Source organism: Podarcis vaucheri (assembly GCF_965113315.1).
Source record: "Podarcis vaucheri genome assembly, chromosome: 2".
In the NCBI taxonomy this organism is placed as follows: Eukaryota; Metazoa; Chordata; class Lepidosauria; order Squamata; family Lacertidae; genus Podarcis; species Podarcis vaucheri.
This window is the reverse complement of record NC_138760.1, coordinates 119,595,973-119,623,938: the sequence shown is the minus strand read 5'-3', so window position 1 is coordinate 119,623,938 and position 27,966 is coordinate 119,595,973. Positions and strand designations below refer to the sequence as shown.

General features: G+C 49.6%; 1 protein-coding gene across 1 annotated transcript; it reads left to right on the top strand.

Moving 5' to 3' along the window:
• Window positions 1-17: 17 nt before the first annotated feature.
• On the top strand, window positions 18-27,966 carry LOC309524739 (uncharacterized protein). Its single transcript, XM_082209714.1, has 11 exons — window positions 18-80; window positions 5,080-6,510; window positions 8,464-8,589; window positions 11,436-11,534; window positions 14,239-14,352; window positions 16,050-16,187; window positions 17,354-17,533; window positions 19,425-19,601; window positions 20,363-20,542; window positions 24,056-24,140; window positions 27,611-27,966. Exons 2-11 carry the CDS (start codon window positions 5,584-5,586, stop codon window positions 27,640-27,642), a joined length of 2,058 nt encoding a protein of 685 aa, XP_082065840.1. The 5' UTR covers window positions 18-80; window positions 5,080-5,583; the 3' UTR covers window positions 27,643-27,966.

The following is a 27,966-nucleotide window of genomic DNA, read 5'->3' as shown; positions in this document are numbered from 1 at the left end:
GTGGAGCAGCGGCAGGTAAGGGAGAGATGATGTGTCACAGCTAATGGAGGGCGAACAGTGCAGCCAGCCTCCCCGCACAGGTAAGCGCAGCAGCCTGGGGTCGAAAGGTGTGTGGTGGAGGGGAGGTGGCCCAGAGACGCCTGCAATGGCCGAGGGAGCAAATCAGTACAGAGTGAAACTGTAGAATGCAAAGTCCACGCTGGAGAAGCAATATGCCTCACCAGGACTCCTGGGTCCTCTTCCGTGGAGGAGGGACGTTGGTCAGGAAGGCTCCCCAGGTAAGAAGATACCTCAGCAGGAGCAGATGGGCTGCAGTAGCTTTTACATGAAGAACAATCCAGGTTCAATCTACTGCATTCCCCTGGAGAACAACTGCCAGTCAGTGTAAAGGTAAAGGGACCCCTGACCATTAGGTCCAGTTGTGGCCGACTCTGGGGTTACGGCACGCATCTCACTTTACTGGCCAAGGGAGCTTCCGGTTCATGTGGCCAGCATGACTAAGCCGCTTCTGGCGAACCAGAGCAGTGCACAGAAATGCCGTTTACCTTCCCGCCAGAGCGGTACCTATTTACCTACTTGCACTGGTGTGCTTTCGAACTGCTAGGTTGGCAGGAGCAGGGATGGGAGCTCACCCCGTCGTGGGGATTCGAACCGCCGACCTTCTGATCGGCAAGTCCTAGGCTCTGTGGTTTAACCCACAGCGCCACCCACGTCCCTGCCAGTCAGTGTAGACAATACTAAACTACTTGAACCCATGGTCTGAATTGAGGGATGGGGTGATAGGGTGGGTTGCAATGGGGCTGGCAGCCAGAGCCTGCTGGAGAAGGAGTGGGACTGTAGCTCAGCAACATGCAAAAGGCCCAGCCTGGGTTCAGTCCCTGGCATTACCCGTTATAAAAGTTGAAAGGAATCTGGTAGCAGGCAATGGGAAGGAGAGGCTTGCTGCCAGTCAGAGCGGGGCATTACTGGGCTAGCGGTAGAATGGAGTCTGACCTGGAAGGAAGCAACTGTGCTGCCTCCTGCCAAATCTGGTCAGGTAAGGCAAAGGTAAAGGGACCCGTGACGATTAGGTCCAGTCGTGACTGACTCTGGGGTTGCGGCGCTCATCTCGCTTTATTGGCCGAGGGAGCTGTCATACAGCTTCCGGGTCATGTGGCCAGCATGACTAAACCGCTTCTGGCGAACCAGAGCAGCACACGGAAACACCATTTACCTTCCCGCCTATTTATCTACTTGCACTGGTGTGCTTTCGAACTGCTAGGTTGGCAGGAGCAGGGACCGAGCAATGGGAGCTCACCCCATTGCGGGGATTCGAACTGCCGACCTTCTTATCGGCAAGTCCTAGGCTCTGTGGGCTTGCGGGGGGAAAGGCAAAATTCCAGCAAGGTGGTTGCTACTGGTTTCTTGGGGCAGAAATCCTGGACAAGCAGTGACGAGGGTCTGATACTTTTATGGGCTGGAACCTGATTAGTCAGATAGCATGTGGGTCCGTCGGCCTGCAAAACAATATCCCATGATTTAAAAAATGGACGGGTTTTTTCTTTTGTTTTTAAAGGTGCCCCACAAATCCTGCTTTCTATCTCTGGTTGGCTTTGTAAGCTGAAGGGAGCTTGAGGGAAGCGATATGTCCTGTCCTTATATTCTTGCTTAGGGTAGCTGCTTCCAGGAGTGAGAAGATTGCTTCTCTTGTGTGTATGGATTTATTACTCTCCCTTCCTGCCTCTGAAAAAAATCAATCGCCATCTGTCCCTGTTTTTCCCCTGGTCCCCTTTTGGATGTCTTGATCCAGAGACCGAGGCTATATACACACCAGATGCTTAATGCATGTAACTTTCCCCAGAGAAGGCTGGGAGCTGTAGTTCTGCACAGGACAAGCTACAGTTCCCAGGATTATTTGGGAGAAGCAAGATGCTTAAAAGGTACAGTGTGTGTACAGTGAGTTTAGAGCCCGATTTCCTGGTACCAGAGAAGCCAATCTTCTGCTTTCTTGATTCATAGCCACCAGCCCACCTGTTGTGCCTGGGGAAAGGGAGCTTTTCTCCAGGAGACACTGGTTGATAAGAACATAAGAAGAACATTGCTGGATCAGGGCAAAGGAACATCTAGCCCAGGGGTCAGCAAACTTGTTCAGCAGGGGGCCGGTCTACTGTCCCTCAGACCTTGTGGGGGCCAGACTATATATTTTTTTTGGGGGGGGGAATGAACGAATTCCTATCCCCCACAAATAACCCAGAGATCCATTTTAAATAAAAGCACACACTCTACTCATGTAAAAACACCAGGCAGGCCCCAAAAATGCAGTGGTACCACGGGTTAAGTACTTAATTCGTTCCAGAGGTCTGTACTTAACCTGAAACTGTTCTTAACCTGAAGCACCACTTTAGCTAATGGGGCCTCCTGCTGCCGCTGGAGCATGATTTCTGTTCTCAACCTGAAGCAAAGTTCTTAACCTGAGATACTATTTCTGGGTTAGCAGAGTCTGTAACCTGAAGCGTATGTAACCTGAGGTACCACTGTAACCCAGAGATGCATTTTAAATAAAAGCACACATTCTACTCATGTAAAAACACGCTGATACCTGGACCGTCCGCAGGCCGGATTTAGAAGGGGATTGGGCCGGATCCAGCGCCCAGGCCTTAGTTTGCCTACCCATGATCTAGCCTAACATCCTTTTCTCACAGATATCTATGGGAAACTCACAAACAAGACCCGTTCCAGGCCAAAGTCTAGTCCAGCATTCTGTTCTCACAGTGGCCAACCGGATGCCTGTGTGGGAAGCCAGCAAGCGGGACCCTGAGCACAAGAGAACTCTCACAATCCTGGATAGCTCAGTTGGTTAGAGCGAGGTGCTGATAATGCCAGGGTTGCAGGTTCAGTCCCCGTAAGGGACAGCTGCGTATTCCTGCATTGCAGGGGGCTGGACTAAATTATCCTCAGGGTTCCTTCCAGCTCCACTATTCTGTGAGTCTTTGATTCCTCTCCTGTAGTTTCCAGCAACTGGTATTTAGAAGTATTATTGCCTCTGATAAAGGTAAAGGTAAAGGGGACCCCTGGCCATTAGGTCAGGGTTGCGGCGCTCATCTCGCTTTATTGGCCAAGGGAGCCGGCGTACAGCTTCTGGGTCATGTGGCCAGCATGACTAAGTCGCTTCTGGCGAACCAGAGCAGCGCATGGAAACGCCGTTTACCTTCCTGCCGGAGTGGTACCTATTTATCTACTTGCACTTTGACGTGCTTTCAAACTGCTAGGTTGGCAGGAGCTGGGACCGAGCAACGGGAGCTCACTCCGTTGCAGGGATTCGAACCGCCAACCTTCTGATCGGCATGTCCTAGGCTGTGTTTTAACCCACAGTGCCACCCGCAGAGAGTATTTTCCTCCAAGAATATGTCTAATCCCCTCCTAAAGCTGCCTAAGACAAAAGCTGTTAACAAAATAAAGTCATAAAACAATTAAATACACATACACACAAGCGCAGAACAATTATGGTAACTGAAGCAGCAGCAAGCTAAAATCAGTTTCAATAAGACCAAAAATAAAAGTTTCAGTGACTTTAATGATATAAAATGTAACCCAGCAGCAATTAAAAACGGGCTGAATAATCCAGGTTTCTAAGGCTCGTTTAAATATCGAGGCAATTCAAAACAGAAATTTGTGGAAAAGTGGGATAGATATAAGATATATGTTCAAAAATACAGTAAAGGTTTGCTATCTATGCTAGCATTCAATTGACGTTGGAGAGAGACTGAGCTGAGAAATAAGAACAAGGGTACATATTGATATAGGAATGTATTAGATAAAATGTAAAGAGATATACAATAATAAGAGTATATTCCTTTGTAAAAAAGGAATATACAACGGGATAGACAGGAAGTCCAAAGTGTTGGTACATATATGATTTTGGAATAGTTTTTTGTCCTTTTTTCCCTTTAGGTATATAAACTTTGTATATAAACTTCATATACATGCTGAAAATTATATTATAATAAGCCTTGTGATGTAATATGATAATGTTTACCGATGTAACATAAGAATGTTAATAAATAAATAAAACTCCATATATATAGATATATGGCAGGACCAACCCATGAGGCTGCGTCTTCAAATAGGCATTCCCTCTGAGTGAGAGAAAAGGGGTGAATGTGTCTTTTAAAAAGCTGCTTGCCACCTGAACTTTTATGTATTAAAATGATTTATATTGAAATCTGCTGCCTGATTAATTGGGAGCAGGTTTTGAAATCTTTTTAACTGAATGAATTTACAGTACACTGCTTAACAAGCTTCACAGCCCTAATGATTTTTGCTGTTGGGTGTATCTGCTGTGGTAGCTCAGTCGGTAGAGCATGAGGCTCATAATCTCAGGGTTGTGGGTTCAAGCCCCACCTTGGGCAAATGATTCCTGCATTGCAGGGGGTTGGACTAGATGACCCTCGGGGTCCCTTTCAACTCCACAATTTTATACATCTATGATTCAGTGGATCTCTTGGCTGTTGGATCATAGCTGTCCATCACGTTCCTTGGGAGTCACACTTTCAACTAAAGAGAAGCACTTTCCCAGTCTTTGAGAGGCTAGACAAGTACGTTTTGGTTTCATACCTAGGATTTAAGTGGTGTTCATTTGGTTCACATGTGTACACCTCCCTTATGACAAAGCCTAGTTTCACAGCAAGAATAAAACAGGTTCCGCTGTCAGAATAAATGTATGCCAGTGATGATATTCTTCTTGAATTTGAACTATTTATTAACTTGCGTTGATTCCGGCCTTCAAGTTGTAATCTTTAAAGCAGTTTAAAAACCAGGACTAGAAACATGCTCTTTTTTTCCTCTCTCGGAAAAACATGAGAATACTTGGTGTGTTACTCTCTGTGTGCAAATATCGCGTTTGTGTGTTTTCACAGCTCTGGGTGCTGAGGAGAAAGAATGCACTCTCTTCCCCCACCCCCAGCCCTCCACCTTCCTGGGAAATTACAGACGGTTTTTTTAGTTCATTAAGTTTCTGGTTGGTCTGGTTTTTTGTTTTGTTTTGTTTTTTTTGTTTCTAATCCTGGGTGTGTATTTGTAAAATATATTCTTTGCCTGCAGGTGCTTCTGGCATATTGCATTTGGATGAATTTGGCAAGCAATGATCTTGATAAATGATACGAGCCATTGGGAGCAGGAACAGAGGAAGCCAAGCTGATCCATCAGTAGGTATTTCTGTTGTCGTCTTACTCAGAGTTGAAGCCGAGAAACTAGAACCTGGCTTTCCGATTTCCATTGGGGAGGCAGACTAGACCTTAAGAGGCCCAGATCAAGAAATCTTGAGTGCTCCAGAAACAAAAGCCCCAGGCACTATCTGGACCGAGACAGGATCAGAACTCTGTAGTAAGGAAGCTACAATTAGAATTTTGGAGAAAATGAAATACAGGCTTTGAGGATCCAGAAAAAACCAATCCAGAAACATTCTTTGGCTTAGCCTGAGCAGGTTGTTGAATACAGAAAAGTTATAGAAATTCCAGCTCTTGCAGTGATTTACAGCTGCCAGGGACTACATGGAGGCTCAGAAGAGCGCAGGATTTCCTTCCGCTGCCCCTCGCCTCTGAACCCATGGAGAGCCTCAACAATTTCTGCCGCCTCTGCGGCGCGGTGCTTCGCGGCAACCACCGGCGATGGCTCTTCAGCCGCAGTGGGGGCGGCTCGCGCCCTGACCTGCAGGTGGTGCTGTCCTACGTCCTCAGCCGGGAGCCTCCCCAGCGCGGTGATGGGCGGGGGGAGTTCTTGTGTGGGAAATGCGCCCAGGCCTTGGGCCGGGTGTACCGTTTTGACACCGTCATCGCCCGGGTGCAAGCCCTGTCCATCGACCGCCTCCAACGCCTGCTCTCGGAGAAAGACCAGCTGGCTCGCACCCTCCGCCACATCCACGCGCAGCGGTTCCCGGAGGATGCCGGCGCCACGTTCTCCTATGTGGGCCAAGAGATCTCCGCCAGCATCGCGGATCTGCCCCACGTGCGCTACCAGCGCCTCCTGCAGGATGACATGGCCCTCTCTCAGTATGAGTGCTGGGCCGCGGACGCCGACGGCAGCTGCCCGGGGACGCCCTGCCGGTCGCGGCAGTGCCGCAGCTGCCACGGGCTCCGGGTGGAGGATTCGGATTATGAGTGGGTGTGCCGGACCCCGAGGCGGCTGGGGGTGCTGTCTCCCGGCTTCCCCCTCTGCCGGGACAAGTCGCAGAGCATGCCCACAGTCCACCGCGCCGGATCCCGCGCCTCGCTCCGCTCGCAGAGCTTGGGAGACGCCGAGTCGTGTTCGATGCTGTCATTGGACACTCTGCACACTCTGCCAGAGTCAGACGTGGCCTGGGAGGCTCTGAGGGCACTGAGGGGCATCGAGAGGAAACAGCTGCGGGTGCCGGCGGGCAGCAGGATCCCTGTGCTGGCCAGGAACAGGCATGTGCCCACTCCTCGGAGGGAGAGCCCCTTGGGAGAGGAGGCCTTTGAAGAGATGGTGGATGAGTTCCTGCCGCTGGAGCCGAAGGTAAGAGGCAGAAAGAGAGGCAGGCAGGTGAGGTCTTCTCTGAGGATCTCTGCTTAAATCATTCCTGCTCAAGGATCCATGCAGCAAAACTGCTTTAATGGTGTAGCATATTTCTGAGCTAAGCTGTCAGGGAGCCAGGCCGCAATAAATCACACTGAGTACATGAAGTTAACTCTTTATTAGAAGAAAGAAGGCCTGCTCAGGACAGCCAGGCCTAATGAGCGCAGCAATTCTTCTTGGTAGATCTTGGCCCCATGAGGCCAAGATTAAATATTCCCGCCTTCCCACAGCTGCTTAAGTTTCCTTCTCTCCTGGGTCCTTCCCAAGCAATCTGAGACTCTGCCGTCTTCCCTGTCTGTGCTCCTCTCTCTTCATACCTCTTCGGGTCCTGGGAGACTGTAGGGAGAGGACCTTGTCACAGCAGGAGTGGGGAGACCTCCTAGACTCTTCACCAGCCTGACTCATCTCTGCCTCTTGCCTCCTCTCCTGATTCCGCTTCTGCTTCCGGACTGCTCTCTGCCGCAGCTTCTTCCTGCTCACTAAACCCTGTTGCCTTTTCAGCTTCCAACCCTCCTCTTCCTAGTCTGCTCCCTCTTCTTGCTCTGACCACTCTTCATCATCCCACCACCTCTCCCTGGGCTCTAAGACTTCTTCCCTTGGGGGTCTCCCAGCTGGTGCCTCCCAGCATTCCCCTGCATCCAGCCAGACTATGACTATGGAGTCTCCTTCTTTGGAGGTCTTTAAGCAGAGGCTTGACAACCATATGTCAGGAGTGCTCTGGTGGTGTTTCCTGCTTGGCAGGGGGTTGAACTCAATGGCCCTTGTGGTCTCTTCCAACTCTATGATTCTATGAGCCATGGTTTGTTTAGCCCAAGTGTTGCGTGTATGGACGTCAGATTTAACCATGGTTTGTTTGATACCAGAAACCACAACATGCAGCTGTAGTTTGTTATTGGCGCATGAACCGCCTAAACATCCACCAAACTAAAAAGGTAGAACCAGCTGAGGGGAAAACAAAACAAAACTTGAGGAAATAAACCAGGGGTCAGCAAACTTTTTCTTCCTATGCCCCACAAATAACCCAGAGATGTGTTTTAAATCCAGTGGTACCTCGGGTTAAGTACTTAATTCGTTCTGGAAGTCAATTCTTAACCTGAAACTGTTCTTAACCTGAAGCACCACTTTAGCTAATGGGGCCTCCTGCTGCCGCCACACAGTTTCTGTTCTCATCCTGAAGCAAAGTTCTTAACCCGAGGTACTATTTCTGGGTTAGCGGAGTCTGTAACCTGAAGCGTATGTAACCCGAGGTACCACTGTAAAAGCACACATTCTACTCATCTAAAAACACCAGGCAGGCGCCACAAATAACCCAGAGATGCATTTTAAATAAAAGCATACATTCTCCTCATGTAAAAACACGCTGATTCCCGGACTGTCCACGGGCTGGATTTAGGAGGCGATTGGGCCGGATCCTGCCCCCGGGCCTTAGTTTGCCTACCCATGAAATAAACCATACTTTGTCTGCTCGTTTCTGAGATAACCCAGGAACTGTTGAAGCAAACCATGGTGTATACTAGGTCCAAATTCCCACCCAGCCATGGCTGACCTTGGGCCAGATGCTTCCTCTCAGCCGAACACACCTTGCCAGGGTTCTTGTGTGGTTCAAATGGAGACGGGAAGAGCAATGCACGCTGCCTTCAGCTCCTTGGAGGAGCCTAGAAGTTAAGAGGCGGTTTCTGGTGGGGAAATGCGGCGAGAGTATCCAAGACAAAAGCAGCCTGTCTGCTTGATTCTGGCCCCGAAACTTGCGGCTTTATTCCTCCCTTGCCCCACGGGACCCTAAGGAGGAGGCGCACCGCTGGGTGAGGTCTTGAGACCTGGCAAGCCCTCTCACCCGCATAGATCTTGCCACCCAGGAATCCTCCCGCTCTAACCCTGTTTTCTTTCCCTTAGTTCCAGGCTCCGCAGATGCTGCACCAGGATGTCCAAGGGGCGTATGAGAACCTGAAGCAGCGCCTTGCGGCTGCCGAAGAAGAACTCCGGAGCTTTCAGGAGAAGCTGGGAGAGGACGTGAAGCCGGTAGCGCCATTTTGCTTTGGGGCAGGGGAGGGCAAGCTGGCCAGGGCGGCCTTTGCTTCGCTCCCAAATTGCAAGCTGCGCATAGGGAGCTCTGGAGCCTTCTGTCAAGTCAGACCTTGGCATCATCTAGCTCAGGATTGTCTGCACTGGCCGGCACCTGCTTTTGTTGTTGTCCCTCTAGGACCGCCTAGAGGGGTTGGGAGCTGGGGGCACTGTCATAAAGTGGTCCCGCTCCTTCCTCCTGGGCCGTGTTCAGAAAGTGGTGGGGGGGATGAGTGTTCAGACCCCTGGGCTCTCACTTGTGGGGTGCCTCAGGGTTCTGTCCTCTCCCCCATGCTTTTCAACATTTACATGCAGCTACTGGGAGAGATCATCAGGTTTGGGCTGGGTGTTCATCAGTATGCGGATGATACCCAGCTCTACCTCTCTTTCAAATCAGAACCAGTGAAGGCGGTGAAGGTCCTGTGTGAGTGCCTGGAGGCGGTTGGAGGATGGATGGCGGCTAACAGATTGAGGTTGAATCCTTACAAGACAGAAGTACTGTTTTGGGGGGACAGGAGGTGGGCAGGTGTGGAGGACTCCCTGCTCCTGAATGGGGCAACTGTGCCCCTGAAGGACCAGGTGCGCAGCCTGGGAGTCATTCTGGACTCACAGCTGTCCATGGAGGCGCAGGTCAATTCTGTGTCCAGGGCAGCTCCTTATCAGCTCTATCTGGTACGCAGGCTGAGACCCTATCTGCCCGCGGACTGTCTCGCCAGAGTGGTGCATGCTCTAGTTACTTCTCGCTTGGACTACTGCAATGCGCTCTATGTGAGGCTACCTTTGAAGGTGATCCGGAAACTACAACTAATACAGAAAGCGGCAACTAGACTGGTGACTGGGAGCGGCCACCGAGACCATATAACACCGGTCCTGAAAGACCTACACTGGCTCCCAGTTCATTTCCGAGCACAATTCAAAGTGTCGGTGTTGACCTTTAAAGCCCTAAACGGCCTCGGCCCAGTATACCTGAAGGAGCGTCTCCATCATTCAGCCCGGACACTGAGGTCCAGCTCCGAGGGCCTTCTGGCAGTTCCCTCCCTGCGAGAAGCGAAGTTACAGGGAACCAAGCAGAGGGTCTTCTCCGTAGTGGCACCCACCCTGTGGAACACCCTCCCACCAGATGTCAAAGAGAAAAATAACTACCAAACTTTTAGAAGACATCTGAAGGTAGCCCGGTTTAGGGAAGCTTTTAATGTTTAATAGGTTATTGTATTTTAGTGTTTTATTGGAAGCCGCCCAGAGTGGCTGGGGAAACCCAGCCAGATGGGCGGGGTATAAATAATAAATTATTATTATTAATTATTATTTGTTAGACAGGAACCTCTCCCAGGCTGCCTGGAGACGCCGGGGATTGAACCTGGGACCTTGTGCATGCAAAGCAGATGCTCCACCACTGAGCTATGGCGCTTGTAACATCCTCTTACCAACTAAGGGGGTGTCAGCTGTGCTGGGCACCTTTGGGAAGAAAGGTGGGATATAATTGAATAATAAAAAGGCTACAGAGTAAATCCAGAGTGGAATCCCTAAGATGTTTGGGTGTTGCTTTGAATGCCTCCTTCCAGCAACTCCTGCAGTCAAGGTGGTGCCAAACATCTTGCTATGCTTTCCTTTCGATGACATCAGAGAAGTCAAGAGGAGGGTCTTGTCATCTGGGCAGCCAAGGACCTCCAGAGATGTGGCCCAACCTTGCACCCTGGGGAGGTGACTTGGGTGCTGCAAAAACAACAAACGAGGCAGCAGTTACAGATTACCAGTCTCTTCAGCCACTTCACCCATGGAGGCGCACTCCATTGTCTCTTGAGACAGACAGATGCCAACCCCTCCCAAAAAATATTATTGTAATAACTGCAGGGATGCAGATGGCGCTGTGGTCTAAACTACTGAGCCTCTTGGGCTTGACGATCAGAAGGTTGGCGGTTCGAATCCCGCGATGGGGTGAGCTCCCATTGCTCTGTCCCAGCTCCTGCCAACCTAGCAGTTTGAAAGCACGCCATTTCAAGTAGATAAATAGGTACCACTGCGGCGGGAAGGTAAGCGGCGTTTCCTTGCACTCTGGTTTCCATCACGGTGTCCTGTTGTGCCAGAAGCAGTTTAGTCATGCTGGCCACATGACTCGGAAAGCTGTCTGTGGACAAACGCTGGCTCCTTCAGCCTGAAAGCGAGATGAGCGCCAAACCCCATAGTCGCCTTTGACTGGACTTAACTGTCCAGGGGTCCTTTACCATTTTACCTTTACCTATTATAACAACTATTACGGAGTTCTCTTCTCAGGACAGCCCTGAGCAAGTGGTGGTTTGATATTGGAGGGCAGAGTTTTGCATGCCCCCTAAGCTAGGCCATTGCTCCTGTGTCTGGTGGAGGCAGTGAAGGGCTCTGCCCCATCTCTAGTGTTGAAGTAAGAATGTACTGCCAGCCTGGCTGGCATATGGGAAAGTGGATGGGGATCACCTTCTTTTTATTTTCCCTCGGGTAGCAAAATGTCTGATCGTAGTAGCTCAGTGATGGAGCATCTGCATTGCATTACGAAGGCCCCAGTCCCTGGTGTTTCCAGGTCAGGCTGGGCAAAGCTGCTGCCTGAAACACTGGACAACTGCTGCCGGTCAGAGTTGACAGTACTGAGTTGAATAGACTTGGTGAAAAGCACTCAGTTCTGACTTGGTGAAAAGCAGGTTGCCAAGTCTTGGTTTAGCACTGCCTCTTGATGTTAGGACCTGGTCACTGTTTCCTTTTTGCTCCCTTCCCTGCCCTCTTGGGCCTACTTCAGAATTTGTCCAAAACTGTTTTGTTTTGTTCCCCAATATTAGGAGGCTGGGATTTCACCGGAGGTGAAGGCCGCCAGTAGCCAAGAGCGGCTGATTCAGCGGCTGGCAAGGTGTCTGCAGAGCAAGGAAAAGGCCTTACAGGTGAGGAGAGAGAGAGAGAAAAATCTTGGCCTCCCATGCTGTGATAGAGTGGCCCATCCGAATCTCTCAAACGGGTGAAAAGGATGAATCGGAGGTGCAGGCTTCCCATGGAGGTATCCGGTCAGCCACAGTGAGAACAGGAAACTGGCTGGGCCTAATCCTGCAGGGCTATTCTTACGCAGAATGGGGAACCTGACTGGGACTGCTGTTTTTTGTCACAACCCCTAATACCTTTTCCTGCATGGGTCTCCTCAGACTCTATTGGTGGTTCTCCGCTAGCTTTCTCTGAGTGGGCCTGTGGTCTAAACTACTGAGCTTCTTGAGCTCTCGGAAGGTCGGCGGTTCGAATCCCTGCGACGGAGTGAGCTCCTGTTGCCCTGTCCTGCCAACCTAGCAGTTCAAAAGCACACCAGTACAAGTAGATAAATAGGTACCATTGCAGCAGGAAGGTAAATGGTGTTTCCGAGCACTCTGGCTTCTATCACAGTGTCCCATTGCGCCAGAAGCGGTTTAGTCCTGCTGGCCACATAACTCAGAAACCTGTCTGTGGACAAACGCCAGCTCCTTCGGCCTGAAAGCAAGATGAGCGCCACAACCCCATAGTTGCCTTTGACTGGACTTAACCGTCCAGGGGTCCTTTACCTTTTTTACTGATACCTTTCTTTGGGTGCCGCCCTTCAGAGACGTTCAAAGGACAGCAGTGCAAGAACAGGGCTTTTGAGGGGATTAGTCCTGTATTTGTGGAACATTCCATTTTTATGGCGCAAGGCAAAGACCTTTTTATTCTCTGAGGCAACACGCTGATGTGCTGTTTCAGTGGCTCCCCCCCCCTTCTTTTTAACCAAAGTTGTTGTTCTTGGGCTGTGGGAGAGAGGTGGGGGTTTTTTGGCATGAACTTTAGAAGTACCACTGAGGAACTTAAGCGGCCCTCCATTCTTCTCTGAGTGGCCTTCAGGACTCTCCTCAGACCAATGCTCCTCCCCAGTCCTGATCTCCCTTGAGTGATTTTACCCCTTGCTGGAATGTCTCATTGACCTTTTATAAGGACTCTTGCATGCCTAGATTGAGAATAGAGAGGGACTGAGTCTTGGAACAGCTTCAAAAGCTGGATTTCTGCCTGAGAACACAAAGTTGCCCCGGTTCAAATTCTCCCCTGCTGTGACGCTTGCTGAGCTTGCTTGAGCCAGTGGTGTGCTCTCGGCCTCACCTACCTCATAGGGTTGTTGTGAGGATTAAAATGTGCATAATTTTGTGTGCTGCTTTGAGCTCCCTGGAATAAGGATGGGTTAAGATTTCAGAAACTATTTTTCCCCCAAAGGTAACTGAGGCATAGGCACCTCTCCCCTTCCAATACCTCAAATGGCAATGGGCAGGACATGGTGGCTTTTGTAGTAAGGTTAAAGCTTACTGGGAAATGATATACAGTGGTGCGCCGCGAGACGAACGCCTCGCGAGACGAAAAACTCGCAAGACGAAAGGTTTTTTCGTTTTCGAGTTGCTTCGCAAGACGAATTTCCCTATGGGCTTGCTTCGCAAAACGAAGCTTGCCCCCGCACCCCGGACCTCTTTTGAAGCAAGGGGCGGCGGGGAGAAGATCGCTTCTCCCCGTTGCCAGCCCCGCAATCTCCGGGGACAGAGGGGAAGGTGATTCTCCCCGCTGCCCCTTCCCTTGCTTTAAAACAGGTCCCCTCTGTCCCCGGACGGTCTCCATAGGAACTCATTGATTGATTTTCAATGCATTCCTATGGGAAACCATGCTTCGCAAGACGAAAAACTCGCAAGAAGAAAAAACTTGCGGAACGACTTAATTTCGTCTTGCGAGGCACCACTGTATAATGAATTGAAAAAGATGTTTAAAATGACATTTGTAAATAAACAACAACCCAGAAGCCTTCCTTTTGGTACCTTGGGTTAAGTACTTAATTCGTTTCAGAGGTCTGTTCTTAACCTGAAACTGTTCTTAACCTGAAGCAACACTTTAGCTAATGGGGCCTCCTGCTGCCGCCACGCAATTTCTGTTCTCATCCTGAAGCAAAGTTCTTAACCTGAGGTAATATTTCTGGGTTAGCGGAGTCTGTAACCTGAAGCGTATGTAACCCGAGGTACCACTGTATAGGGACACAACTACTCAGACTGTATAGAAATTTATTTATGTATGTGACTACAGCGGCAAGAATGTTACTTGCCCAAAAATGGAAAGAAGAAGTCCCAGCAAAAGAAGAATGGATACGAAAACTTGTGGAATATGCAGAAATGGCAAAACTTACTGAAAAAATAAGAAATCAAGCAAACTTTTTATAAAAGAATGGAAATGGTTTGTTGAATATTTACAAACAAACTGTAAACAGATAAGAGCGTCGACAGGATTATTGTAATAACCTGCAGTTTTATAAGAGTATATATTTAAAGTAGACGAATAAATGAGCAAATGAAGTTAATTTGGATATGCAGAAAATATTAAAAATAGTTTTAAGGAACCGCAGAAAGAGGGAGAAGGAAGTTGAGCTTTGAAATATTAAAATGATTGTAACATTAGAGAAATGTATAAACCTGAAAAGCATAAATAAAATAAAATAAAAAGCAGCATAGAAGTTAAAATGATTGCAAAGTTATTGAAATGTATAAAATTGAAGATTAAAAATAAAATAATTTTATAAAGCTCTCTCTCTCTCGTTCTCTCTGTCATCCTCTTTCTCTTCCACAGGACTGTCTTCTCCTCTTGCAGTCTCTTGGCCCTCCGGGGGTCAAGCCCTCCATGCTGGAAGCTCAGATAAAGCAAATGGCCCATCGCCTGAAGGAGAGAGACCAGGCCTTAGAGGTAACGGGAGTGCATGGAGCCAGAAATAAGACCCTGATCACTGAGGATCCCGATCCACACATCCAATTTCCGCTTTAACAGCCATGGAGAATCCTGGGAACTTTAGTTTTAAGGGTGCTTGGGATTGGAGGTCTATGCGGTCAGCACCATTAACCAGCTACATCTCCCAGGACTCTTTGGGGGAAAGTAGTGACTGTTAAAGTGGCGTGAGAGTGTTTTAAATGCACATGCGAACCATGAAAGCTTGCACCGTAATAAATTTGTTAGGCCACAACCCCACCATCTATACAAAGCACATGTAACACACTTGGCTTCACTCAAAGAATCTTGGGAACTGTAGTTACCCCCTCACAGAGAAATAATTCCCAGCACCCTAAACAAACTACAGTTCATTCCAGGATTGTTTGGGGAGAAGCCATGCGCATTAAATTTCTGTTTAACCTGCTTTAAATGTATGGATCAGTATGACATGGTTTTTGCTGCTTTGGAACTTGGGAATCAAAACTCCTTGCTGATCTACTGCCAGTCCTCCGGGGATCTACCAATAGTAGTTGTTAATTGAGTTTATATACCACCCTATACCCGGAGGAAGCGGGTGGCACTGTGGGTTAAACCACAGAGCCCAGGCTGGGCCGATCAGAAGGTCGGCGGTTCGAATCCCCATGTCGTGGTGAGCTCCCATTCCTCGGTCCCTGCTCCTGCCAACCTAGCAGTTCGAAAGCACATCAAAGTGCAAGTAGATAAATAGGTACCACTCCGGCGGGAAGGTAAACGGCGTTTCCATGCACTGCTCTGGTTCGCCAGAAGCGGCTTAGTCATGCTGTCGGTGGACAAACGCCGGATCCTTCGGCCTATAGAGTGAGATGAGCGCGCAACCCCAGAGTTGTCCATGAGTGGACCTAATAGTCAGGGGTATCTTTACCTTTATACCTGGAGGTCTCTGGGTGGTTCATAGAAAAGATCACAACATATATATTCAGAATAAAAATAACCCAATAACACCTCCCCCCAGAAAAGAGCCACATTTAAAAATGGTATACAGTGGAAGCTTGGGTTGTGGACATGATCTGTGCAGGATGCACATTCGCAACCCGCGTCTACGCGCGCGGGGGTTGCGATTCGGCGCTTCTGTGCATGAGCAAAGCGCGATTTAGTTCCGGTACTTCCGGGTTTTGGCAGTCTGCAACCTGAAAAAACACAACCTGAAGCGGATGCAACATGAGGTATGACTGTACAGTGGTACCTCAGGTTACATATGCTTCCGGTTACAGACTCCGCTAACCCAGAAATAGTGCTTCAGGTTAAGAACTTTGCTTCAGGATGAGAACAGAAATCATGCTCCTGCGGCACAGCGGCAGCAGGAGGCCCCATTAGCTAAAGTGGTGCTTCAGGTTAAGAACAGTTTCAGGTTAAGTACAGACCTCTGGAACGAATTAAGTACTTTACCTGGGGTACCACTGTATATAGGATGTCAAACAGATCAACTGAAAGCCTGGTTAAAAAGGAACGTTTTTGCCTGGCGCTTGAAGGTGTGTAATGAAGGCGCCAGGCGAACTTCCCTGGGGAGATCATTCCACAGATGGGGAATAGACCCTGATCTGTCTTCTTCCCATCCCATATGTAAGGCATTGGTTCGATTCGGAGTAAGGCAGCTCCTGGTATCTCTTCATTTTGTCTCCTTCTCTTTGCCCTGACAGAAGACCTTGTCCGGTCACTTCCTGGCATTGGAGTCTGTGCACCGTGAGGTGAGGCACCTTCAAGAGGCGCTGAAGGACAAAGACGCCGACCTGGCAAGACTTGGCGCTGCCCTCCGCACAGGAGAGGAGACCTTGCATGTATGAACGGAGAGAGGGGGTACTGTGACCGAGGGAGGAGGGGCCCAAAACCAGTGGCGTAGCGTGGGTTGTCAGCACCCGGGGCAAGGCAAGTAATTTGCGCCTCCTAACCCGTGGATTTGCGCCCCCTAACCCTAACCCCCAGATGTTGCGCCCAGTGTGGCCGGCCCCCCCTGCACCCCCCACGCTATGCCACTGCCCAAAACTAAGGACAATATGGTGGGAAGTTATTTGTAATTCAACACAGTGGGAAAACTAATTTGAGTCCTGGCCTCTCCTGTGGTCAAGGCTGGGGATTTTAAATATATATCTATATGCATATATATACAGTGGTACCTCAGGTTACATGCGCTTCAGGTTACATACGCTTCAGGTTACAGACTACGCTAACCCAGAAATAGTGCTTCAGGTTAAGAACTTTGCTTCAGGATGAGAACAGAAATCGCGCGGTGGCAGCGGGAGGCCCCATTAGCTAAAGTGTTGCTTCAGGTTAAGAACAGTTTCAGGTTAAGTACGGACCTCCGGAACCAATTAAGTACTTAACCCGTGGTACCACTGTATTTGTGGGGCCTGCCTGGTGTCTTTTTTTAATTTTGGGCCACGTTTCTTTCCGAATGGAATTCTGGATAAACCCTGATAGCTTGGGACTTTTGTGTTTCAGCAAATGAACAACCAAGAACTAAGTTTCTAGCCCTCTTGGCTGCAAAGGCACATTAACCTGACATTTCAGATAAACGTAGGGTAGGCCTTTGCTTTGTGTTTTAAGAAGGATGTGGGGAGCAGCGCGGCATCATGGGAAATGCAGCCCATTTCACTAACTTGTGTTCTCACTTCGTCTCGTTTGCTTTTCACATCTTTCCTTCTAGTATGTTAATTTTTTAAAGAAAAAACACGTGCCATTTGCAAACATTTTTTTTTTAAAAAAAAATAGTCCATTGTTTGCTGGGGGTAATTAATCTGGATTCTTCCAGGGTTAGACAGACAATCCCGGATACAAAAAGTTTGCTGGGTTTAGCAGTCAGGATTCTATGGTTGCTAAGAGACGGCACCTCCGATGACATGGTTGTTTCTGCGAGGACAAAGGAGGATCCGTGAAAATAACATTGCTTTCTCCTGTTCTGGGGGTTTGTCTTGTCTACCCTTGGCAATTGCCCCTCTTCCCCCAGGCTTTGCGCGAGGTCCTGCACCAGAAAGATCGGGAGATCCAGCGGCTGGAATCTCTCTCCGCCTCGACCCGCGGATCCTGGCAGCAGCGGGACGAAACTTTGCTCCTAGCCCTGAAGGAGAAGGAAGCCTTAATCAAAGCCCTCCAGGAAGCGCTCGCCAGCAGCACCAAGGATGTGGAGGTAGCTACTGCTAGGTTTCTAGTCCTTATGGTGTCTCCTCCTTGGCAATGCTAGAACGCCACAGGATTTTTGATATTTAACACGTGTGACGCAAATGTGCGATCTCCCTGATACCAGCGTGAGCACCAACCAGCACAAATGAAATGGAACAGAGGTCTGGAGGAGACCCAAAACCTTTCTCTCAATGTTCAACTCAAATTTACCCTCCCATAGTTGAGGTCCATGTGGCACTGTGGGTTAAACCACAGAGCCTAGGACTTGCCGATCAGAAGGCCGGCGGTTCGAATCCCCACGACGGGGAGAGCTCCCGTTGTTTGGTCCCTGCTCCTGCCAACCTAGCAGTTCGAAAGCACGTCAAAGTGCAAGTAGATAAATAGGTACCACTCCGGCGGAAAGGTAAACGGTGTTTCCATTCGCTGCTCTTGTTCGCCAGAAGTGGCTCTTGAGACAGACGGATGCCAACCCCTCCAAAGAAACATTATTGTAACAACTGCAGGGACGTGGATGGCGCTGTGGTCTAAACTACTGAGCCTCTTGGGCTTGCCGGTCGGAAAGTTGGCGGGTCGAATCCCACGACGGGGTGAGCTCCCATTGCTCTGTCCCAGCTCCTGCCAACCTAGCAGTTCAAAAGCACACCAGTGCAAGTAGATAAATAGGTACCGCTGCAGCAGGAAAGTAAACAGTGTTTCCTTTTGCTCTGGTTTCCATCACGGTGTCCCATTGCGCCAGAAGCGGTTTAGTCATGCTGGCCACATGACCCAGAAAGCTGTCTGTGGACAAACGCTGGCTCCCTTGGCCTGAAAGTGAGATGAGTGTCTCAACCCCATAGTTGCCTTTGACTGGACTTAACCGTCCAAAGGTCCATTACCTTTTACCTTTACCTTTTTTCTGACCAGGATGTACCCCACATCCTGCATGCGTTGCTTGAGAGTTGGGGAAGGCTACCTGTGGGACGCGGGTGGCACTGTGGGTTAAACCACAGAGCCTAGGGCTTGCCTATCAAAAGGTCAGCAGTTCGAATCCCCACGACAGGGAGAGCTCCCGTTGTTTGGTCCCTGCTCCTGCCAACCTAGCAGTTCGAAAGCATGTCAAAGTGCAAGTAGATAAATAGGTACCGCTCCGGCGGAAAGGTAAACGGTGTTTCCGTGCGCTGCTCTGGTTCGCCAGAAGTGGCTTAGTCATGCTGGCCACATGACCCGGAAGCTGTCTGCAGACAAACGCCGGCTCCCTTGGCCTGACCTGTCGTACTACCTGACACCTGCCGACTACCTGATCATAAGCGTCACATGAGCCGATTGGAGTATGCCAATCGGAGCTGATCAGAGTGGTACAGAGTGCATGGACTGGGCTCTGGTTTGCCAGAAGCAGCTTAGTCATGCTGGCCACATGACCCGGAAGCTGTACGCCGGCTCCCTCGGCCAGTAAAGCAAGATGAGCGCCGTAACCCCAGAGTCGGCCATGACAGGACCTAATGGTCAGGGATCCCTTTACCTTTAATTGAGGTCCATAAGCTCTATTCCTGCAAAAAAAAAAAAAAAAAAACACCAAAAAAATTCCCCTCTTTTTCGGCTGTGGCCCCGATCTGGTGGAACGCTCTGTCACAAGAGTCTAGGGCCCTGCAGGACTTGACATCTTTCCGCTGGGCCTGCAAGACAGAGCTGTTCCACCAGGCCTTTGGTAAAGGCACAGCCTAACTCCCTCCTTTGGCAATCCTCACAGAACTCTAGCCCAGTGGTTGCCATTTATCTGATTTGAATTAATTTTATAATGAAATGATTTTAGAATGTTTTATCATTTTACTTTTGTTAGCTGCTCTGAGCCCGGCTTCGGCTGGTGAGGGCGGGATATAAATAACATTTTATTTATTATTATTATTATTTCTCCACCCAAGGCGCTCGCCAATTCCCTCAGCAGCCCTGACTTCACCCCAGGGCTGCTCCAGAGGATCCAGGAGAAGGAAGACTTGCTGGCCCGGTCTTTGGCTGAACAGGAGGAGATCAGAGCCCAGTGGCAGAGGCGCCTGGAAGCTGTGGAAAACGCGGCTTCTGCCACGGAACAGGAGCTGCAGGTAGGAATGAGAAGGAGCACAAAGGGGCACTCTGTGGGATCTTAACCATCTCCAGAATATATATATATTATTTATTCATTCAACTTATTACTCACTTGAGGAACTTTTGTAAAACAATAAATTCAAAAGTAATTCGCAACAAAAATAAATAACATACCAAGCCAGTAGAAAGCAAAACGGAGGGGGGAAAGATAACAACAACAACAACAACAATTATTTATTATCTATACCCCAAGGGACGCGGGTGGTGCTGTGGGTTAAACCACAGAGCCTAGACTTGCCGATCAGAAGGTTGGCGGTTTGAATCCCCACGACGGGGTGAGCTCCCGTTGCTCGGTCCCTGCTCCTGCCAGCCTAGCAGTTCGAAAGCACGTCAAAGTGCAAGTAGATAAATAGGTACCGCTCCGGCGGGAAGGTAAACGGCGTTTCCGTGCGCTGCTCTGGTTCGCCAGAAGCGGCTTAGTCATGCTGGCCACATGACCCGGAAGCTGTACGCCGGCTCCCTCGGTCAATAAAGCGAGATGAGCGCCACAACCCCAGAGTCGGCCACGACTGGACGTAATGGTCAGGGGTCCCTTTACCTTTACTTTCCCCCCTCTCCTGCCTACTCTTTTGTACCTGACTCAGGTTCGTTAGTAGGCCTTAGGGTTGTCGCAAGCCAACCAACAAAGCAGATCCCACAAGCCTGAAGTTTGTCCTACGTCAGCCAGGTGACAATAACGGAAAGGCCGGGATTCTCAATCTTCTCCATCTCGTTGCAGGAGCAGCTGTGCCGCCATTTGCAGGATGCCCGAGAACGGGCGCAGGAAGCGGAGAAGCTGCGCAGGCGCCTGACACAGGCAGAGGCAGAGCTCACCCAGGGTGCTGCAGCTTTGGAGGAGCATCGCACAGAAATTGCGCGGCTGCAGGGGATGGAGGCAGTGAAGGAGCAGGTCCTGGCGGTGAGCAGTTTTTGTTTTCAGAAAAGGCCTCTTGGGAGAAGAAGAGGCTAGGATGCTCCAGGTATGGAAAAGCAGGTCAAGAGCTGGAGTGGACCTGCCAGACTTTCCCTTAGAACCTCAAAATCCTGTGACTACAATCTGTGTACAGTGGTACCTCTGATTGCGAACGGGATCCGTTCCGGAGGCCCGTTCACAACATGAAAAGAGCACAACCTGCAGCGGCACATCTGTGCATGCGCGGGTTGTGATTCACTGCTTCTGCGCATGCGCGTGACGTCATTTTGCGCTTCTGGCATGCGTGAGCGGCGAAACCCGGAAGTCACCCTTTCCGGTACTTCCGGGTTGCCACGGGACGTAACCTGAAAGAACGTAACATGAAGCAAATGTAACATGAGGTATGACTGTATAGGAAATGTGCATGCAGCCCTCTGCCTTCTGTGCTGTATTATTACATTACAGTGGTGCCTCACAAGATGAAATTAATTCGTTCTGTGAGTTTTTTCGCCTTGCAAATTTTTCGTCTTGCGAAGCACGGTTTCCCATAGGAATGCATTGAAAATCAATTAATGCGTTCCTATGGTCAAAAAAAGTCCACACAAAGCCAAATTTGGTACAAAAAGTTTATTAAGTGCTCTTTAAAGTCACACATACTGTAAAGAGCATTTCAAAAATTGAAGAAACAATAATTAAAGTTTCTAAACATGACAGAAAAGCATTTTAAAATCACCAAAGTGTACTGTACATACATTTTCTAAGACTCTGGGGGACAACTCGAAGGTTCCTCTTCCACTCTTTGCTTCTTGCTGAAGAACCTGTCCATGGTCTGCTGCTTCATCCGCCTTTTCAGCACCTCCCTGAAAGGCGATATGACCCTCGTATCAAAAGCGTTCGCAAGGTCACGTGTCAGGTCCTTGTCAGGGTGGTGCCGCTGTGCAAAGCCTGCACATCTTTCCACTTCTGGAAATTGTCCCTCAGTTCCTTGGAGGACAGCTGTTCCTCAGTTGCTTCCTCCTCTTCCAGCGAGGCCTGCTCCTGCGCAGCCTCTGCCTGCAGTTTGACCAGCTCCTGGGTGGTCAGCTCGTGGTCGTGCTCCTCCACCTCCTTCTTCATTTCCAGCGTAACCTTCTCCTTCTTCCTCTTGCCGGCCTCTGCAGCAGCAGTCTTCTTGGGCCCCATGGCAGCACAGCTCCTACCTTCGCAACCCCCCCCCAAAAAAATCAGTGCTTCACATCCAAAAAATTCAAAAGCATCAAACCTCCCAGAAGACACACAAGCTTCCAGATTCTTGCAACCCTCTCCCCAACACCAAGTCCTTGAATTCCAAACACCCCAACCCAAAATCCAAACCCCCCCCAAAAAGTTTTAAAAGTTTAACTTACCAAATGGCTGCAAAAGAAGTTTTGGAAAAGCTTCAAAAATCACCAAAGTCTTCAAAAACCTCAAAAAAGGCTACCACACCGTGTGCTATGAGTTGCTCCTCGAAGTCAAGTCGCAACTGCACCTCTTCAAGCAATGCACCCTGGGTATTAACGGTTTTAAGAAAAAGGAAACAAACTTGCAAGACGTTCTTGTCTTGCGAAGCAAGCCCATAGGGAAATTCGTCTTGCGAAGCAACTCAAAAAACCAAAAACTCTTTCGTCTTGCGAGTTTTTCGTCTTGCGAGGCATTCGTCTTGCGACGTACCACTGTATTACATTATTATCTCGCTCTGCTTCTTTCTGTTGCATTTCCCCCACTAAATGGAGCTGGCAAGTGGAGCCTTCCTTTTCCGCCCTCCAACTTTAAAAATAGATCCAAATTAAATATTTCATCAGCAAGGTTTGTGAAAAGCTCTTCCCTGCAGGCTTGGTCTGCCTTTGTTTACCAGACTTTTAATTGTTATCTTTCCAGCTTCAGTGGCAGAAAGAAAATAGCAAAGCTTAAAAACAAAAAAGAAATCTGAGTAAATAAAACAATAAGAATCTCTTTCTTATTGCTCAGCTCATCCTAACATTTACTGCCCGTCCTCAAAGCTGGCTTTCTTCTTCTGCTCTGATATCTAGCAAGCTGTTTCACCACATGGTATTTGCTTGGTTTAATTCCTTGCTTAGCATCTAGTGGCTGACATAGGGATTACACTTTTTGACATCGGGACACAGGTGGCGCTGTGGTCTACACGCCACTGAGCCTCTTGGGCTTGCTGATCTGAAGGTTGGCGGTTCGAATTCCCACTACGGGGTGAGCTCCCATTGCTGTGCCCCAGCTCCTGCCAACCTAGCAGTTTGAAAGCACACCAGTGCAAGTAGATAAATAGGCACCACTGTGGCGGGAAGGCAAACGGCATTTCCGTGCACTCTGGCTTCAGTCATGGTGTCCTGTTGCGCCAGAAGCGGCTTATTCATGCTGGCCACATGACCTGGAAAGCTGTCTGCGGACAAACACTGGTTCCCTCGGCCTGAAAGCAAGAAGAGCACCGCAACCCCATAGTTGCCTTTGACTGGACTTAACCGTCTGGGGTCCTTTACCTTTACCTTAAATTTTTTGATGGAGCAGGTTCAGCTACAGGGAGTGCCAGTGTGGCACCCATGGGTGCCCATAATTCCACACACACACCAACTCCTAGGGGCTGAGGTCCCTTTCCCCCCTCCCAATAAAATGTTTGAGGGGTGCAGCCCACTTGCCCACCCTCCCAATTCATGGGCATTGTCATTTAAATGTGCTGTGTCTTCTCATCTATTATGTGGAGCAGGGCATACTATCCCCCCCCCAATATTTTATTCAAGTTGACACCCCTGCACACACACACACACACACACTTTCTCTTGCCTGGAGGTGGGGGTTGCTGATATGGACATAGGAGAGAGACTTGACTGGAGTGGGTGGCACCCATGGACAAGGGTGTACGAAGTGGGGGGGTGGAGGGGGCAGGCCGCCCCGGGTGCCACTCTGGGGGTGGGTGACAAGATGGCCCCTGCCTCCACCCAGTTGTAGAGCAGCCGAGGGCGCGTACTGTCCATATGGGCATCTGTATGGGCTGCTCCGTGTGCGCACTCTGTACGGGATGCTGCACATGCGCAGTCCGTACGGACGTTGCGCATGTGTCACCGGGCAGTGCGTTCCACCCCAGGTGCCAGAGAGGGTTCTCTGCCACTGCCTGTGGGGCACACTCCCCCAAACATGCCCATGGCCTTGGTGATGATACGTCTGACAGCTGCTTCTGACATCACAAACTCTTCTGGTGGTTCCCTCATTGCAAGAAGCAAAGCTACAGGGAACCAGGCAGAGGACCTTCTTGGTGGTGGCACCCGCCCTGTGGAATGCCCTCCCACCAGATGTCAAAGAGATAAATAACTACCTGACATTCAGAAGACATCTGAAGGCAGCCCTGTTTAGAGAAGCTTTTAATGTGTGACATCTTAGTGTATTTTTGGTCTTTGTTGGAAGCCGCCCAGAGTGGCTGGGGAAACCCAGCCAGATGGGCAGGGTACAAATAATAAATTATTATTATTATTATTATTATTTCATCCCCGGCAGGAAGCTTTGCGAGAGGCAGAGGAGAAGGACCGGGTCCTACAGAGGTTGCAGGAGCTCTGGCTGAAGAAGGTGCCAGGGAGAGAAAGTACGTGGCTGGGAGGGGCGCAGAGGGTCAGGGTGGGAAGGTGCTGCTCTTTTATAGCAGAGCTCGAGGCCAGCTCAAGATGTTTTGCTGCTTGACATGCACAAGCTGATCTCCACCCCACCCCCCAAAAAGAATTTAATGTGTAGAAACCAACCGAACCTCCACCAAACTCTTATTTGAACACTGGCAATCACTTTATCCCAAGTCCCAAGTATTGTCTACACTGCCAAATTCTCTCAAAGCCGTACTTGCGGATTCCACAGATTGAAGCTGGGATTTCTGTGTGCAATGAGGCTCCTCTACTGTAGAGCTACGGCCCTTTCCCAAAACCAGAAGAGGTAACAGAGCAGTAGAGACAGGAGGGAGGAAAAAATGCATCCAGCTTCAGTCTCAGGGGAGCAGGTTCAAAAGAAGCGAGAGGGGGCAGACATTCTGCTGCATCAACCTGCTGTAGCCCTGCTCCAGATGTTTTGGACCACAACTCCCATCAGCCCTGGCAGGCACAGCTGTGTTGCCATCTGCTCAAGCATCTTCCAACTGATTGGGAGCCCGAAGCATCCGCAAGCATGCCTTATTCAGAGAAGCTGCATTATGCTACTTGCAATAATACCAAGATGCTGCGGTCTAAACCCCTCTTGGGCTTGCCAATCAGAAGGTCGGCGGTTCGAATCCCCGTGATGGGGTGAGCTCCCGTTGCTTGGTCCCTGCTCCTGCCAACCTAGCAGTTTGAAAGCACACCAGTGCAAGTAGATAAACAGGTACCGCTGTGGCAGGAAGGTAAATGGCGTTTCTGGTTTCCATCACGGTGTCCCATTGCGCCAGAAGCGGTTTAGTCATGCTGGCCACATGACCCAGAAAGCTGTCTGTGGACAAACGCTGGCTCCCTTGGCCTGAAAGTGAGATGAGTGTCTCAACCCCATAGTCGCCTTTGACTGGACTTAACCGTCCAAGGGTCCTTTACCTTTTACCTTTACCTTTTTTCTGACCAGGATGTACCCCACATCCTGCATGCGTTGCTTGAGAGTTGGGGAAGGCTACCTATGGGACGCGGGTGGCGCTGTGGGTTAAACCACAGAGCCTAGGGCTTGCCTATCAAAAGGTCGGCGGTTCAAATCCCCGCAACAGGGTGAGCTCCCGTTGCTCAGTCCCAGCTCCTGCCAACCTAGCAGTTCAAAAGCATGTCAAAGTGCAAGTAGGTTAGCTAAAGTATGTTACTGGGACACGGGTGGCGCTGTGGTCTAAACCACAGAGCCTAGGGCTTGCCGATCAGAAGGCCGGTGGTTCGAATCCCTGCGACGGGGTGAGCTCCCGTTGCTCAGTCCCAGCTCCTGCCAACCTAGCAGTTCGAAAGCATATCAAAGTGCAAGTAGATAAATAGGTACCACTCCGGTGGGAAGGTAAACAGTGTTTCCGCGTGCTGCTCTGGTTCGCCAGAAGCGGCTTAGTCATGCTGGCCACATGACCCGGAAGCTGTCTGCGGACAAACGTTGGCTCCCTCGCCCAGTAAAGCGAGATGAGCGCGCAACCCCAGAGTCATCTGCGACTGGACCTAACGGTCAGGGGTCCCTTTACCTTTACCTTAGGGCACAGGCCACGTAGCGCATACACAGCAGTCTCGGAAAGGAGGCCGCTTTAAGGAGCATAGGGAAGTACCTTGCATACTTAGTTAGACCAGATGGTCCATGTACCCCAGTACTGTTTGCACTGGCTGGCAGGGAAGCACCATTTTTTTCAGATGGGGGGAGCCTTTCCCAGCCTTACCTGAAGATTGGGCCTGGGCTCTTCAGTGTGCAAAGCAGACTCGCTTACCACTGAGCAATCACCCTTCCCCAAACACCTCTGCCATGTTTGTCCTCAAACACTGACCTGTTCTTCTACCTGACACCTGGCGGCTCCCCGATCATAAGCATCACGTGAGCCGATCGGAGTGTGCACACCCATAATGCCTGGTACAGAGTGCATAGACCGGGCTGCTTCTCTGCCTGCTTACTAACTTCGCACTGATTTTCAATGTCACCTTATTATAAATAACTTAATTTGAATCCAGAGTTCATTGGTGGTTTTTAAGCAGAGGTTGGATGTCCACCTGTTTTAGCTGAGATTGCTGCGATGTAGGGGGCTGGACTAGATGACTCTTGGGGTCCCTTCCAACGCTACGATTCTATTCACAAGTAAGTCTCCTTGAGGCATGCTCCTAGATAAGCGGGTGCAGGATCGCAGCTTTCAGTGTCATCTTTTTTTAAAAGGTGTGGCAGAACTCTTAGCTTCAGAGATTGGTAACAGACTGTGGCGATCACACAGGGTCCCCAGACATTTAACGGTCTATTGATCCCTGTGCCACCACTGGGCTCGCTCTCCTGCTGCCACCAACCAGTTACTCTCTGGTAAAATACTGAGTCCAGTCAGTTGTTAAAAGTGAACACACAAAAAAAAGTTTATTTTACAAACATTAACAGGTTTATGGTTTCTCAGATAATATTCCTGTCAGTATCTTAACTTTTGTTTCTTTACTGGCCTATACCTTCCTATAACTAATATCTTCTGACTGATTATCTCAACTGTTTAACGCACAAACTTCTCTTCTCAGTCTCTCCTAACTCCAGACTGTCTTCTCAACAACTCTAACTCTCTAAAAACCTCTGTGCTTAAATCTTATACACCGTTAACTCTGCCCGCTGGGTTCCCATTGGTTAGTCATTTTACAATACGTTAACCCTTTCCCTATGAACCCAGTATGATGTCATACACATAGGAGGGCAAACGTCACACAGACTTAAAATATTTCCAGAGGTTGTGGCTCTTGCTTTTGCTGTCACTGAATTAACAGCGATCTATTGAGATGCGCCTGCTTCTCAGAACACAAGAACTTGGGTACGTCCAGTAAGTTGGGGAATTCAGGCCAAAAGACAAAAGAAAGGACTTTTTCACACGGCGCATAGATAAACTGTGTTATTCTCTGGTCACCAACTTGGGATGGCTTTAAAAGAGGCTCTACCAGTATTCCTTCTGAACACTAGGTAAAGGTAAAGGTACCCCTGCCCATACGGGCCAGTCGTGTCCGACTCTAGGGTTGTGCGCCCATCTCACTTAAGAGGCTGGGGGCCAGCGCTGTCCGGAGACACTTCCAGGTCACGTGGCCAGCGTGACAAAGCTGCTCTGGCGAGCCAGCACCAGCGCAGCACACGGAAACGCCGTTTACCTTCCCGCTATAAAGCGGTACCTATTTATCTACTTGCACTTTGACGTGCTTTTGAACTGCTAGGTTAGCAGGAGCTGGGACTGAAAGACGGGAGCTCACCCCGCTGCGGGGATTCGAACCGCCGACCATGCGATCGGCAAGCCCTAGGCGCTGAGGTTTCACCCACAGCGCCACCCGCATCCCTGTTCTGAACACTAGTGGCTGGGAATTTCCGGTGGGGAAGAGTGCTCTTGTGCAGAAAAACAGCTCTGACAGTTTTGCTTCTTCCCAGTTCCAGGCCAGACTCTCCTGCCTGCTCTCTGAGCCTTGCCCCTGACTGACCTCAAGTGCTCCAGAAATTGAAGAGATGCTGGACAAAATGAAATTATACTTGATCAGCGGAAACACTGGACAGAGTGATATAAAACTGCGGGGGCTGGGGGAGTTCCCAGTTTTTTTTAGAAAGGGTGAGCTTCTGTTTCATTCCTGGGGAAGAGGATCTAATGTAGGGAACACTGATTGCGATTGCGTTTTTTAATCTGGGTGTGAAGTTATTGGAAATAGTAGGGGAAGCTGGAATGCAAGCTTCATGCAACAGGAGCTGTTTCTTAGGAATGCACTGCCTGAAATAATAATACAAAAGTGATC